At 33.9% G+C, this 16822-nt stretch overlaps 1 protein-coding gene across 2 annotated transcripts; it reads right to left on the bottom strand.

Annotated features, from left to right (window-relative positions):
* Nucleotides 1-288: 288 nt before the first annotated feature.
* Nucleotides 289-16456, bottom strand: LOC105765228 (uncharacterized). Of its 2 annotated transcripts, none has more exons than XM_012584218.2 (19): nucleotides 16228-16456; nucleotides 15821-15938; nucleotides 15552-15654; nucleotides 15309-15410; nucleotides 13723-13904; nucleotides 11404-11599; nucleotides 9439-9696; nucleotides 8524-8667; nucleotides 6807-6885; nucleotides 5501-5614; nucleotides 5246-5418; nucleotides 4487-4605; nucleotides 3144-3267; nucleotides 2962-3033; nucleotides 2600-2726; nucleotides 2387-2501; nucleotides 1103-1293; nucleotides 891-1003; nucleotides 289-682 (listed from the first exon to the last, which is right to left on the bottom strand). In XM_012584218.2, exons 2-19 carry the CDS (start codon nucleotides 15898-15900, stop codon nucleotides 407-409), a joined length of 2568 nt encoding a protein of 855 aa, XP_012439672.1. In that variant the 5' UTR covers nucleotides 15901-15938; nucleotides 16228-16456; the 3' UTR covers nucleotides 289-406. The 2 variants fall into 2 exon arrangements, with proteins under 2 accessions (XP_012439672.1, XP_012439671.1); XM_012584217.2 differs by having other exon boundaries at nucleotides 15552-15657.
* Nucleotides 16457-16822: the final 366 nt, after the last annotated feature.

The raw sequence follows: 16822 nt of genomic DNA on the forward strand, positions 1-16822 counted from the left end.
AAATTATTTTCTAAATTTCAATTTTATCACTATATTTTTCGATATGAGTTAAAATTATATTATAAAGAATTACTAACTGAATTGTATGTAAAATGGTAAACCACTAATGAACAAACCTTTTTGGATTTGAGTCCAATATTTGAACATTAGATCTTTAGTTGTTTTATATAAGAATAGTAAAAGACAAAGCACCGCCATATTAATATTCATTCTTTTGTTTTACAGAATTCTTTTAGTTAATTGAGTTAATATCGAATTGATAAAGAAACAATATAATACAAGAAAATATAATTGAACAATTTATATATTATGATATATTAACAGCTAAATTTTGAGCTGATGAGTATCATGTTACTCCACAGATCATGAATCTATATACATATATATACACACTAATACACATATATCAATCAAAGGTGCAATGATCTTTCAAGACTTGGCGAGCAAGATCCATTGCTCCACATTTTCTATAGATTAAATGCAAATTGAAAGCTGCCTCCCTGCGAAGGTCACAATACCCATCTTTTTTGTGGTTCTCTACCGCATGATCCCAGTTCTCATTGGGGAGTTTTGGGATTGGATGATCCTTCTCCTTCATCGCTAACACCTTTTCATAGTATGAAACTGCCAGGGTCACCAGTCCGACATGATGACATGCCCGTCCGATATTATACAGTGCTTCCTGCACAATGTTGTGTCAGCAGAGGCATTTCTTTTGCATCCAACCAATTGAATCACAAGAATTAGTAAAAGAGCAAAATAGATAAACTGACTAACTGAAGTAATCCATGGACATACTCATTTCGATGACTGAATTCCAAAACATTCCTTTGAACAAGTTTTATTTATAATAGGAAAATGCAAGATAAAGTATGAGAAGAAAACCAAACCTGGCTGTTCTCACAAAGACGAAGGTTGTTGTAGAGGAAAGCTAAACCTTGTGCAATACACTGATGCTTGTTTTGGAGTCTAAGTCCAAGGGTTAAATTGATCAATGCAGTCCCTATAAGGTAAAATGAAAATTTTCACATCAACAAGACGTGATAAGATGTTTTTATATAAGCATCCTAGGGGAACTACCAAAAGAGAGAAGAAAATATACCAACACACAAATTAATTAAAGGATTCTCTGGCAACAACTTATAAGCTTCAAGGTATTCTCGAGCAGCATCTTGGTGATGACTAAGCACGGTAAACTGATGGCCAGAAATGACAATAGGTGGTATGCAATCTTTGTGTTTGCTACGGAAAAAACGTAAAAACTTACAATGCCTTGAATAACATTTTCCCGATCTAAGACAGTAGAAGTAAACCGAAATTAGTAACTAGAGTATTCAGAAAGACCAATATGTGCACAAGTCAAGATGACAATAAAAGCAAAACATATGATGCCACATGATAAATACAAATTATATTCAAGTGATGCTTAGCAACTAAAAGTTATGACCAGGTATGCTTATAAGCTTCAAAAAGTGGTCCAAGATCATTTGAATGTCCCTTTTACTATGACTAGTTTGATAGCAAAAGTCGCAAGCTATGTTACTCAAAACTTTCTATAACATATATATTACAGTTATTTCAAACAAAAACAACAGCTAACCTAGCACAGATAGCAACTCAGCAATATGCTACTGCGCATGCAAGTGAATGGAAAGTGTGATGTAGAATATTAGTAAATGGTTTAGAAATAACAATACTCAACTTTATTTAAGATATTTTAAGGTTTTTCCACAACCAGAATTCAGAACCATAAATGGCGTTCTCACTTCTCATAGACAAATAATTTATTGTTAAATTTACAGTACTATAATTCAATTTAAATTTTCTTTTCAACTCGTCTTTTCCTAATATTTGGGATTACTATTTTTGAGCAAAATTAATTAACCTAAGAAACCCCACACCTGTTAAATTAGAAAATAAGAATTAACCTCCAACTTCATAATATTACGGGATCTATGATATGAATTTGAAATTTAAAGCAATACAAAAAAAAAGCATTCCTGTAGCTAAATGTTAAGAAAATATTTGTTAAGAAAATAATTCAGTAACAATCAAGCATATAAATTGCTATTACTATTCCCTTAAATTATTTCATCATTTTGTATGCTTGCCTAAGAGACTTCCACAACAATTTTAAATAACTGTTAAATCTGTCTCAAATTTCTAGAAAAGGTCCAAGATCTGATTAAAATTATATAAATGTTGCAAAATGTGCATATTATCTATAATTTCTTTTACCATATATAGAAATATATAAGTGCATACAATTTAAACCTTTCTCAACCAAGAAATTTTTCATAATTTTCTCCTCCCAAGAAAGAACAATAAATCATAAAAATTGACAAAAAAACGTCCAAGAATGGAATAAACATAGGGGGATGAATACCTTGGAAGTACTTTGTAATAGCAGTTCCAAGCAGTAATACTGTAAGGGTGCTGCTGAACAATGTGCTTTATGCAGTCAAACCCATGCTTGGAATCCATGGTGTAGTATGCCATTTCTGTAAAATAACATGAAGTTCAAAAATCTAAAATGATGAAGAAAACATGTAATGGGCCAAATCTAAAAGAATGAACACTAGGTAAAGTGAGGAATTACGTGCTCCAAGTGATCGAAGCTGCTGCTGCTTCTCAACAGGGAAAAAGTTATGACCTGATTTTAATACAAGTTTGATAATATCCAATGCTTCATAATACCTTTCCAAAGATTCCAATGCCTTGCATAACTAATTAGCAGAAAGAACCTTTATTTAGTATGAAAAAAGAAAGAAAGAATAAAATATCTTCTATCTGTCTGAAAGATCCAAGGAAATAAAGGAATCATGTAAAAGAATTTATGGTCAAAAGAAATCCAAATTGTAACACTCAGCTTCAGAGTCATAAACTTTTCCTGAAGTGAGGAAAAAGATTTAAAATTCAAAGATATCAGAGAAAGAGAGAAATAAAAAGAAGTGCACTAACGTCTATGATAAGGTCTTGCTGCTCCTCATCTTTTAGAAGATTAACCAGAGGTGGTTCTTTAAAATGTTCTTCCTGCAGCAACAAACAATAAAATATATGTACAAGTAGGTAAGACTGATATCACAGTCTCGTTAGTTTAAAATTTTAAATTCTTGTTAAATAAATATACACATCAGGATTACCTCAGATTCATCATTGGCATCATCACTATGCCAATCAAGTCCGGCAGCAAGTGCAGCAGCTTTCTTTTCTTCCTTCAAAGCTGCTTTCTTTTGTAGCAGCTTTCTTGCTCTGGAAGCTTTCAACCTATCCTCCAACATCACTCTCAAAAAGTTAGTTCATCTCCACTGGAAGAGAAAGAAGGAACACATCCCCAAAACAACAGATTCCAGGAAAAGGATATACAATATATTCGGAGGGAAAGAAAAGGGGGGACTGCATGAGAATACTTTGATTGATGATTCGAAAAAAGAAACAAGAAATCTTTAAGTCATGTACTAATTTTAAATGAAAATAACACAAGCTTTGACACAAACCTTAATATCATTATCTTTGAAATAAGTTCCCTCAGAAGATTGTTTCATAATTCCAATATTTAGGATAAAAGGGTCAGTAGGAAATGACTGCAGTCTGACTCAATAGGACAAAAAGTTGTAGTATAATGGATTTCCTGTTCTGCCAAATGGAGAACCGAGGTTGAGTCAGAACTGCCCCTTCCTAAGAAAAGACGAAGTTAAGATCTAAAATACTCAAAACTGCTCCTGAAATTAGGTTAAATAAAATCTATTTAAATTGGTAGACTTTTTTTTCCATCTTTCCCCTTCATTTACTTTTTCCATTTCATTGGATCTTAGTGTTAAGCAAGTTATATGCGGATGATTGAAGATACCATCCAAATGGAAGTATATAGAAATACTCGGCATGCCAAATTAAATAGGACTAAAAACAAACCAAGCATCTCGCAGTAAGTTTAATAGATGTCAAGGTCTTTTCTTATCTTTTTTTCTTTTTCAATTAAAGAAAAAACTTTCTTCTTGTATTTAGGCTCATTTAATAAAATAAAGAAGAAGCAAAGATTAATTAAGAGAAAGCTCTTCTCATTTAAACAAAATTGGAGCAAATTAGCTCAAGTCAACTTGGCACTTTGACAAATACTTACAAATTCAAATTGAATTAGAGCTTGAGTTCGATAAAAGCTCAAACAAGCAAGGCTAGAAAATGAAGGTAATCTGCTGAGCTCAACCACTAGCAGTCCTAATAACCAAGAATAGTTCCATTGTTTAACTTGCATGTTGTTAAAGACTTAAGATCTAACATCTATAAGAAAGAACATCAAGATATCTTTTTCCCCCAATCTCATTAGGCAAAATAAGTACCACCAAAAATAGCAAGCGAGATATGCAATTTTATGAAAAACAATAATTCTATAGGCCACCCATTAATACATAGGAATATTTATGAAAGTATAAAAGTTTGGGTGGGGAGGTGCTCACACCAAGAATTGAAAATGAAATTCACTACTCACCTATCTGCTGCAGTTACCATTGGTCTTGACCCACAAAATACACCATCAGTTTGCCGATCATCAACTTTTTTGACTCTTTCAAATAGATCACTATCTCTTAGGCGGCGCCTAACTTTTATCTGACCAAGAATATCCAGTAAATGAGAAAGCCGGAACACATGGATTTCTTTTAAAGACAAAGAAACAGGAATTTAGATCTTAGATTATACATCCAATGTGCTCAGATCACTACACACGATGGATGTCCCTCACAACTTTTCATGCCTTGGAGTACCCGTAAGTGACAGATACCCTCAACAAAAATGGATATGGATCCTCCACAAGTAAAGTCATAGACATGTTTGAAGTTACCCATGTTAGATATATGCACACATCAAACATGCACCCTAAGTCTCAACACCAAAGCTCCAGAGTACTAACTTAGAAGTGCTTTAATAGGAGGAGCTGATATATACTCTAGTATGTGCCATTTGGTATTGTGAAGTGTATTACACTTCAAAGAATATACCAGGGAAGCGAAATGAACACATACCCTAGAAGATTCAAATTTAGACTGTAAACATGTTTAGGCAGTAGATATGTACAAATCAGAGTTATACACACATTGATTCCAAAGTACTCTTGAATGTGAACATCAAGTCAAACTAATTTTTGGTGATTCAGGGCTAGAATCTGGATGTATTGTGGATCTCCATATTAAGTTTTGGTCAAAAGAGATTCTAGAAAATGGTACAAGATTTAGAAAAGACTTCTCATTACCTTTATCCCAAGAGATTCAATATAAAGGGACTCTTGTACCAACGGAAGAATGGTATTGACAAAATCCTCCATCATCCCTTTAGCTCTATAAATGTTGCATAGCTTCAATTTTATTTTCCCATTGAGCCACCACGATTTAGATGTATCAGAATTCTTGTTAATATTCTGTAAATCTACATGCCACAAATTAAAGAGAAAGGATTATTATGGATTGCCCTACGCGCTAAGGATGAGAAAAATCATGAGAAAATTTACCAAAACTTTGGGGAGGAGAAAGCAAAGAAATGGCTTCATCTTCTTTAGAATCTTCAATAAGCAGGGAAGCCAAATTTAAACGAGCATCGACGTTGTTCTCTAGTCGTTCCAGAGCTGAATCACATCCATTATCAACCATTAAAAAGAGAGAACTTGAGTGCAAAAATGAACTTGCTAGTAAAGAGATGTTCCAATAGGCAGCTCATTAAGACTATCATCAGGCTTTATGATGATATTCCCACATGCAGAAGGCAAGTATTTTTTCTAAAAAATTCACTTACTCTACCATGGAATTGATGAAGCAATTATTGATTTAAATCATATGTTTAGAATCAAATGTAATCAATCATCATCCTTAGTATTGTTTTCATATTTTGTCTCAAGACCCGTGTAAATAAGGTTCCTCTGTGCTCTTTCTCAAGAAGTCAAGAGCATCAACAACATAGCCCTTTGGGTATTTCTCTGGTGGCAGTAGATCAAGGCTGAAACATGTATATATATATATATATATATATATATATATATATATTGTGTTCTGGTGTTCTAGCATTCTCCATCCACACACATTCACACTCAGTATTTAACATGGTCAAACCTCGGTTATTTCTTGCAATCTTGCTTCTCTTAATTTTTCCATCCACACTAGTTAACAGTCAAGATATTAAACTGGGACTATAATGCACAATTCAAGTGGAACAGCAATCAAAACAATAGGTTTACCTCAATATAACAAAGAAGAATAATAGGAATCATTACAGGTTCTACTACAGATACATACAAATCTCATAGATTCAGGAAACAGATGCATGCAGACCTACACACACTTATGATTCCAGCTCTGCTATTTACTCATAGCACTTATAGGAGTATCACCTTTTGCACTTAAAAAATAAAAAACCCACCATTTTTTTCCCTTTTCCTCCTAAATTCTCTGCATTATTCTTATATTTTACTTGTTATTTTCCACAATTATTTCATCTTGGAATCTGACTCTTCATTAGACCCTAAGAATCCTAATTTAACCGGATCCATCATCCTCAATTCCTCATAACAATCTATTAAACATCCAAACAAAATTTCTCCACACATGCACCCTGAATTGTTGGAACTTATCCTCCGAGGAAAATGTTCCACCAAGGCAAGTGTGCCTGAGACACCTAAAATGGTGCCTGAACTTTTATTTTGATCAAGTACAACTTGGGGGAAAGACTTTTGAACTGAGCCCTTTTTAAGTTGGAACAAACATGCAACTACTAGGTGAACATATAGGCTAAAAATGCTTCCAAAGAATTATGTGTTCACATACCTTTTCGAAGGAACTTAATTGCTAGCACTTTTTCTCCCGTGGATATGTAACACTGAGCAATTTTGTGATGTAAATGGTCCTGTCGAAGGAAATAGGAAATAAAAATAAGAAATCAACAGCACTCTAGTGTTCTAAAAATAAAATAGGTGCATGGAAATATAAAGACAAACCTGCTCAGCTGAAAACAAACAGATATTCACAAGTTATAAAAATTAATACCAAAAGGACCACAAGCATGAGAGAAGCAACGTACAGCCTCATCAACATCCATGGAAAAATATTTAAGGGAAATGAAACTTCACTTTAACAATTATGTAATGGAAACCTAGAAGATAGGCAACAAAACTAACCCCCTGTTATCAAACTAGAGTAGTTATCCATAATGCAACTGCAATGTAACTGCCAAATTGCAAGGCCTATTTTTAGACCTTATTAGGCCTCATTACTAGGTCTGGTTTACTATTTGTTACTAAACCCCATATGATCTGCAAGTTCATAACCTTCAAGTTTCTACATCTGTGTTTAAGCTCAAGAATATGGTCCTGAATCCAACACAAATTTTCTATTAAACAAGCTATTCAAATACCAAAACAAAAGTCGAGAAATTTGATAGAGTCTGTAAACAGTCTAAATTCACGCAGGGACATTCAACAGTCCTCACTCCTCATCGATAGAGAACTACAAACATTCAACAGTGGATACCCAAGTACTAACCCTAAAATTAAGCTGACAGGGCACTTTTTGATTGCTGATACATCTAATATCATTTATATGTGGAGTAATTCTTGTTCCTTAAAAAGGTAAGCCCCTCCCAAGAGTTCAAGCACTCTACATTTTCATGCTATAGCAACAACAATTTCTTGAAAATTTCAAAACTGCTGATTAGTTTTGAAAACGAAAACTAAAGACACTGATTTGCTACCTAGGGCTCGTCCTACTCCAAATAAAACAGATTTATATGTGCATGCAAAAATTACAGGTATGCTCCATATTATGTGCATAGGTATCCACATTCTATGACAAAGGTGTCACACACCAAGAACAGACTGAACAGATGCAGCTAACTTCACCAGATCCATTATTAATGCAACCAAAGGCATAGTTCCATCTATGTCAATAATCAAAGCAAATATAAGAAAGCAAAGAAGAGTGATGGGACACAAAGGTGGGAGCTTGGGACCTTAACACGATGCACTCCAAACAATCGCCCAGAAATTGCATAAAGCATCAGTATAAAATTTCTAATTCAAATAATTCCAACTCCTACAAAACACGGGCAAGCAAAGTCCTAATCCTTTCGTCTCTTGCAAAATGTCTTAGACCACGTTAAAGTTTTAAAAGCACACAAATATATATTAAACAGAAAGCATAGTTAAGAACACTAAAACTCAAACACACAGCATTAGACAACTGTTGATTTTAAAATAAAATAAAATAAAAAATAACCAGTTTTCCAAAATATCATACAGATTCCATAACTATAGGAATCAGCACTATAACAAATATGGAACTCAAATATACCAATATGCAAAAAGAATGTGTTGCATCTAGAGAAAAATAGCAGATGATATAATTAAATAAATCTGGAGTTATATCAAAGAAATACAGGATTATAGAAAAATAGACAAACAATCACCTTTTACAGTTTGAAGAAAGCTAATATAGAGAGAAAGAGAACAAGATTTGAGCTAATGAAAGAAACAATAGGTTGACTTACATCATCAATTCCATCATCATTCTCCAACATATTGTAATACTTCAATGCAGAGTTAACATGCCCAAGAGTCATAAATGTATCTGCAACCTCAGTAACCAAGTCAGCATGATCATGTGCCATGGATTGCAAAACACTGCAGAACACCTGGAGGACATTTAAGAATATTCAGAGACAACTAAGGAGTATGACAGATCAAATTCAAACTTCTAACATATACATTCCAAATGCATGCCTCTAAAACCCTGAATTTCAATGATATGGAGAACTAGTATTCACAAGGCTAAATGCTCAAAGAGCCCTCACACTTAGTCAAATTTCCCACATCTACATGGCTGTTGGCACCTATATGACAAAATAAAGTCTCAGTCGATGCTAATGTGGCATACCACATGAACTTTCATATTTTTCCATGTGAATGCTTACATGGAAAAGATGGTGGCCACATAGATGCTGACATGGGAAAGATAATGGACTTTAACAGGATTCCAGTCAAAGCAAAGGCTTAAGTAAACAAAAACAGTACTGAAAATCTAACACCATTGAAGTGAGATAGAATTGAAAACCTGAAGATTACCTTTGTGCATCCTGTTACAAGATATCTAATACTATGAACATCTTTGAAATTTGGCTTATAAAAAAAAACTCTCTACTTGATTACTTTATCATTTGAGCCCATATGCTTTCATTGCAATCAAATGAGCCCTTCACCAATTATTTAGGCTTAATTGAGCCGTTATTTGAATAGAAACATTAATTCCATTATGGTTAGCAATATCTTGATATTAGGGATGCTACGTTGTATATATAAGCCAGAAGAATACACCCATGAAGCATGCAGAATGTAAAGAAGTTTTATTGGGCACTTGCCATTAAAAGAGAAAACAAAATACCAGCACAAGATAAAAATGTGTATACCTCTGCTTTCTCTATATCTCCCAGGTGAATGTGGCAAATTCCTGATTTAGTTTTCAAGTTGATAGGCAGTTCTTTTCCTGAATAGTAGATAGCATGGGCTTGCTCAATTTGCTGAAGAGCCCTTTCATATGCATTATTTTGCATTAACATAGAAACAAGAAGATTAATAACACTCAAATCAGCCTCATCTTGATGACCCTCAAGATAGCCCTCCAAAATAGCAAAAGATCGTTCAATCTGACCACATTTTTGGTATAACTGAGATGGAATGAAACAACAAATTAGACATCTCAGGTTAGAGAAGATATGATGATGGATTCTATAAGAGCTGAGACTGTTGGAAATTGAATGAGATATATGCAGCCTATTCCAGAAAATGAGAGAGGTTCCTTTTCCTTTCTTTTGGCATACTGTGTCCCCACAATTCACACATAGTTATGGAATAAAATTTTATATAGGAATTAGAGTAAAAAAACAAATGAATAAATAACAGCCAAGGGGCAAACATTCAGTATTTTATATAGACAGGCATTGCAGAACCAAATATTTGGCCTCTCCCATGCATGATTTAGAATGAATCGGTCAACATCAAAGCATAGAAAATTATAATTAAACAATGTAGACATAAAACAAAATACCGCAGTTTCTTGTTTTTTCTTAAACCAATTTATCATTGGAACAAAGTTTAAATTAAGGGAGTTTTAACCCCCCACCCCACCTGTGCCCAACCAGACTACCTCCCTCTCCCTCTGTTCCCTCTTCTTAATTTAAAACAAGGGTAGGGAGAATGAAACAATAAATACCGGGGAAATAAAAGAGATAGGGAAGACAAAGAGGAATTTAGGAGACAGACCTAAAAATTCGGCAAAGGAACTGGTAGAACCAAGGGAGAAGGAAATCTCCAAACTCTTTACTCAAAATCTCAATACACAAAATTCAAAACTATTAAAACTTGGAACAAAATACATACTTTTAGGTTACACCGTATATCTTAATATAAATCTGAAGCACTAAATAAATACTAAAATTTTGATGATAGAAATATAACAATTTAACAAAAAAAGAAAAAAAATAGTTTAATCCTTCGATAAGCTTCATTTTATTCCATACCAAACCTTTAATTTATAAACCTGATTAAATATAGATAATCAACTAATGAAAACTATTACCTATTGATTTACCAGTTCATGGATGCCTACTCCCTCTTCTTGTCCCTCTTCCCCAATACACTCTTTTCTATTTGTAATTCACTTATTTTCTTAAAACTAGCCACAGAAGCCACATAAACAGATCAGTACACGTAAGTACTTACCATATGACAATGGCTTTTTACAAGCCTAACCCCAATTTATGAACAGAATAAAGGCTTACATGCCCGGCATGCTTTTAAATATGTACTCTTCGCTGCAGTATTGCAGCTTTTTCTTTCATTTTCCCCTTTTCATGGCTTTCCAAAAACAAGGTCATCTACTTAGATCCTATAAGCCAAGCCCCTAAAAGATCAGTCTATCTTTTCATCTTTTATCTGCACGCTCAATAATTGAAGATCCGCAGCGAAGATTTCCCACAATTGGACCATACCCTAGGTATAACCCTCCCGAAAATCCAGGATTTTTGCTGATGCAATTTTTCTTATAAATACACACACGTGATGAAAGAATGAAAGATATTATTGAAGATGAACATTAATAGATAAGAATGAAAATCTTAAAATTTCACACCCCCTTTGGCTGCCGAAAAGGCCATGTACATTCGTTTCCAGCCCAAAACTCAACTACCTTCTACATTGCTAGCAATTAACATTAGAACCATTGCAATCAATGGAATCAACTGACTCTGAAGAACATATAGAGGGAAAATATACACGAATTTTTCCAATCTAAATAGACAAAAGATGTGGAAAAGCTAAGAACTGGGTAATTATTGGGAGTTAATATTTTATTAAAGGAGCAAAACAGTGTTCACCTTAGCCCCACTTTTCAATGCTTCAACATTGTCAGGAGAGATTTGCTGAATTTGTTCATATGACTCGGCTGCTTTCTGGTAATCACCGAGCTCATCATAAAGTGATGCTTGAAGATATCTTAAACTAATATCTGTAGGATCTGCCATTATTGCTTTAGAAAGGCAATGGCAGGTCAGACTAACATTCTCTTGCTCTCTGTAACAGATAAATGTAATAGATCGTAAACAAATTGACATTAAACTAAACCAAGATAAAGCGGCAACTGAAATATGTCAATGTGTAGCAAATCTCAAATTGTTTTGGAGAACAAGTAGAAGAATTAAATCCTCTTACTAATGAGCCTCATATCCTTTTAGGTCAGGTGCATTTAACACACTTGGTGCACTTAGGTGTGCTTTTTTGTAAGGCAATAGACATTAAAAAAAACTGCCTGATTGAATTTCTTTTTAATTTCTTTTACTTTTAGCTTTTTCTCATTAATGTGCCTTTACTAGCAAGAAAGGGGATAGTATCAAACTCTCTACTTCTCAATATTTGACCATTTAACAACAGACATGAAAAGAGGCTGGTACATTCTATTGTGGTCTAAATCCTCTATCTTGTAATGACACATACAGGAGAAATGATTCGAAGCATTTTTCCATTCAAATATACAAGGAATACCTATGAAAAGCTATTTTTCCATTCAAATATAGCATTTAGAGTTCAAAATTATTTTTTAAATTTCTTTGAAAATGCCATTCTACCTTTTTATAAAAATTAAATTTTAAAATTGTTTTTTAATTGCTAATGAAAATATAATTTCATCATTTAATTTAATTAAAATATCTTATAAACATACAAGAAAAAAGAAGAAATTTCAACTCAATTTTTATTTCTCTTTTTCTTTACTTAATTTTCCTTTTATTAAAAAAATATTCTTTTGTTTTTTTTTTTTCCTCCTTTCTCTCTCTCTAGACACCTTGGTTTTGCTTTATTCCCCGATGCCAAAGTAGTTGCCACCAGTGCACTCTTCTCTTTATCACTCCCCAAGCATGTTATTTTTTTCTTCTTTTCTGCATTTCTTCCCCTTTTTCCTCTATAGGCTAGTGAACAATGCTCTCCCTACACCAGATATGGCAGTTGTGGCCAGCTTTATAGGAAGAAGTGGCAAGCTTCGATCACTGACCAAGACACAATCATTTAACTGAACTATATTTGGTGGCACTGCTGCCCTGAAGTCACACTTCAGTGATTGGAGTCAGAGACTGCCTCAAGATCCAGGGCTTTTATGATCAATTTTGGCCACTACATTTGAATGGAAAGGGGTGCCATCAGAGCGAGAGAGAGGGGAAAAAACAAACAAACAGGAGGTTGTGGACTGAGGTGGTCAGGATTTGTAAATATTCCGAAGGTCAAAGTTGTGCTTTCATAAATCGTTAAGGGTTGTTTCTGGGGAAAAACTACATTTTTAGGCATTACTAACAGTGCACCAAATAGCCGCTTTAAAAGATGTCTGAAATGGCTATTCAGGCCTTCTAAGGAACAAAGACTAAATGGCTATTCCAAGGAAAACCCATTCTTTGAATAAAGCATAAGCTTGGATTATGGACAATGAATGGTAAAATTCTGTAAAAACAAACAAGCATAAAATCCCTAACTTCCAATTCCAAAACCCTCCATAGAGGCAAATTAGGCAAACCTCCCCAAAATCTGTTCCAAATCACTGGAAATGGGAAAGATAACAGACATACTTTCTCTATTTAAGAGGTACTTAAAATGACATGGTAAATCTGACATTTTTAAGTGACACCATAATCCACTAGTATAGTTACATCCATATGTAACTAAAGAACTAAAAGTTATCTTGATCATAGACGTTAATTGGATTGAATCAAGATTGGTACTGATATGAAAAATTAGAGCTCCTAATATCAACAGAATTAGCTGGATTGTACTTCAACTTTATAAAGAAAAACATATGGGCATATCCATTTAAGCACTAATATCAGGATACAACAAATTGCAAAGATGGTATTCTTTATACATTCTAAGAAAGGAGCCAAGAACAACTACACTAAGCATATTTTATTCCAGTAAGACCTTAAAATAAGAATGAATCAATGGCTAAGAAAAGACCAGTTAGTAACATATTGAGCATTAACTAAGAAACCAGTTAGTAATATATTGAGCATTAACTAAGAGACAAGATAATAGTTTTAAAATTAATCTCGTCAGTATTCAACAAAACTACAGTAACATCATAAAAGGTGAAAAGAACTTATTCCATTGGATCAAGCAACAATGAGTGATAAAATGGAAAAAGACAAGAAACTTACATGGACCAGGTAAAAAGCAGTTTCCACAGATCAGGATCTTTTGGCTTAAGAAGTCCAGCTATGATGTAGAATTGAAAAGCTCTTTTATTATCACCAAGGGCTTTATAAGAAAGCCCGAGCATATGATATAAATGAGGAAATTTTGGTTCAAGTTGAACACCTTCCTTCAGAACAGTTATGGCCTGTAAACAAAAATATTTGGGAAAGATTTAGCAGGGATGAATACAAAAAACTAAAGACTTGAAGGGGTGGGGGGAAAAAAACACCCATACACACGTTGTTTAACTGAACCAAATCCAACAAACAATTATTACACCAGGAACCTAACTCTAAAATGAAGTGAAGTACAAGCACATTCTAACAAGTAAACAGACTACCATCTTCCAAAGCTCAACCAACACAGATTGAACTGGGCATCATAGCAAATAGTTTCTCTGCCAACTTATAACATGCAGCAAGTGTGTGAATTAAAAATGAGAAAGATAAAAGAGTGTTTAAATTAAAAGAGAGAGAAAATATAAAGGGCAAACAAAACCGTATAAAGAACACAAATGTAGCACATACAAGGACAATCCAGAAGCCTTGATCAATGCTGACGGTGTTACATGTATATAAATATTTTCTGGTGAAAATCACCAAAACTGTGAAGAGATCCGGAGTTTAATCAAAAAGAGAGAATCCAAGGTGACACTTTGAATATCTAGTAAGAGGGCATCGATGCAAGAGCATGTGGCAAAACAAAAAAGCAAGAAACCATGTGAAACATTTTTACTATTTTTTTTCCCTTTTTCAGCCTTCAACAAGATTGTTCCTCATTCGCATTTATTTTTTCTGATATAAGCAATGAGATTCAACAATCTTAGGACTTAAACACAGAAAAGAACATGATTAAAAGCATTAAGTACAACCTAGCCAAAAGCAGAAGATGCAGCAGGCTCTAAGCAGAAAAACATAATGAAAAAAATAGGGCAACTAGTAGAAAAACAGAAGCAATATAACTGTTTTTTTCCTTTACAAAATCAATAAAAAAATTCACCACATGGGAAAAAGACTTCAGTATATTTTTTTCTAATTAACAAAAGAAGAAAAAAACTTTTTGTATCAGCAGGAATTTCTTCATGCTTAATGGCTGAAGATGTCAAAATCCATCCAAAATAAAGACCATAAACTGATACAACATAAAATTACATTTAGGTACAAGAAGAAACTAAAATCAGACAACCTAGATAACAACATTTTAGCAAACACAAAAGGTGATAATAGTAAAGATATGTATTAGAAACCATTCCTAGAAGGATCATATGTTTCAGGGCACAAAAAAAAGACAGGATCATACATGTAAGTTCTGGCAGACTATAAACTGCTATACATACTTCTTAAAGCCAAGCGTGTAAACTAGCACAAGGACTTGCCAAAGTACAGGATATTCGCTTCAAAATCATTCTCACCAACTCAATCCAAATTCCAGCAAAAAATAATAAGTAAAATATCACATTCAGCAGTGAGTGTTTAGGAGCACAAAATTATTGTTTAACTGACATGAATACCCCCCAGAAAGAGATGGACTTGTTAATTAAACATCATACCTCTTTGAAACGACCATTTCCATAGTGAAGTGTAGCATCTCCAACAATTCTCTGAATTTGGGGGCTCAGTTTATTCCCTCTTCCCTTTCGCCTACCTCGTTTCTTATGCCGCATTAGTTGCAAATAACAAATAAGACATGCAAAAGAATTTGATAAGCCACCCAAAACAACCGTAATTATGATTATTATCATATTGTGAGTTAAAAAGAGCAAGGAAGGAATAAGTGCTTAAAAAATATGAACCTTGCTTGATTTTCTCCGACGACCACAGTTCAAAGTTTGCATTATTTCATCCATAATCCCTTCCGAAATATCCTCTTTTCTAGCCTTCTTTGATGATCCTTCACTGCTGTAAAAACAAATTTGAAATCAACATGTAAAAGAATCACCTCTTTTTTTTTTTCCCTTTCTCTTTATCCGATCAAAGGAATGCATTCAAAATATGTCAGCCAGTACAATTCTAGCCTTTTGAGGGGAAAAAAAGAGAGGAAAAGGGAATTTGACGGAATTACCCCTGCATATCGGCAAGTGCTTTGCGCTTCTTCTCCGCCAGAGCTTCATAGTCAAGAGGAAGGTTGCCGGAACCCGACATTGTAATAGGACCAAAACAAGCAATGGCTTAAACAAAAACTGAAGATGAACATAGAGGCACGATTATAAAGTGTAAGCATTCAAATAGAACGCACAAATTATAAAATATGAAAGGGTAAAAGGTGCTAAGATAAAGAATCAGATAATTGCATTGTAAATACTAAAATATCACTCAAGCTCAATGAAAAGAACATCAAGTTCATTCACCACGTCGAACTAAAATAAATTAATATCCAGCCATCTTATTGATCCAGCGAAAGTATCAATCAGTTTCAAAAACATGTTCTTTGAAAATTTGGGAAAAAAATCCTCTGCTGCTCGGACTCACCCGAACGGCAGCCACTCGTGTCGATACGACGAGAGTAAGGACACGGGATATATGTCCGATCCTTCCGAAACTGCTATTGGCTGTTGAAGAATAAGACGACAAACAAGTGGTGGTGGCCGATCAGAAAAATAAAAGCACTGGAAAAGAAAAAAAAAATTAAAGCTGCAAATAGAGAAAAGAGAGAAGAAGATCAAGCCGGGAAAAGGAAAAAAAAGAAAAATAAACTAGAGACGGGCTTTTTAACCTAATATGATAATATTTGATTTTGAGTTAGACTAGTCCTATGTTCACTCGTTTGATTTCAATGTTTTATATTGTTGATTCATGTTATAATTACTTGAATTGTATTGTTTGTAATTATGATTAAGGTTTGTTGATTTAAATAATAGAAGGTGATAGTTAATCACAATTCACATTGTAGTTATGTGAGGAATTGTAAAGTACGAGAGTAAAGATTTATGAGTTAATTACACAAATGTCTTCTTTTAAATGGGGGGCAAAAGAAGTGTGTACAAGTTTTTCAAGTGGATCTTATGTTGCCAACTATCCTTTTAAACAATAAGTTTAATGAGTAATGGTAGAGTTTCGGCACGTG

The sequence above is a fragment of the Gossypium raimondii genome, chromosome 12, assembly GCF_025698545.1.
Source record: "Gossypium raimondii isolate GPD5lz chromosome 12, ASM2569854v1, whole genome shotgun sequence".
NCBI classification, from domain to species: domain Eukaryota; kingdom Viridiplantae; phylum Streptophyta; class Magnoliopsida; order Malvales; family Malvaceae; genus Gossypium; species Gossypium raimondii.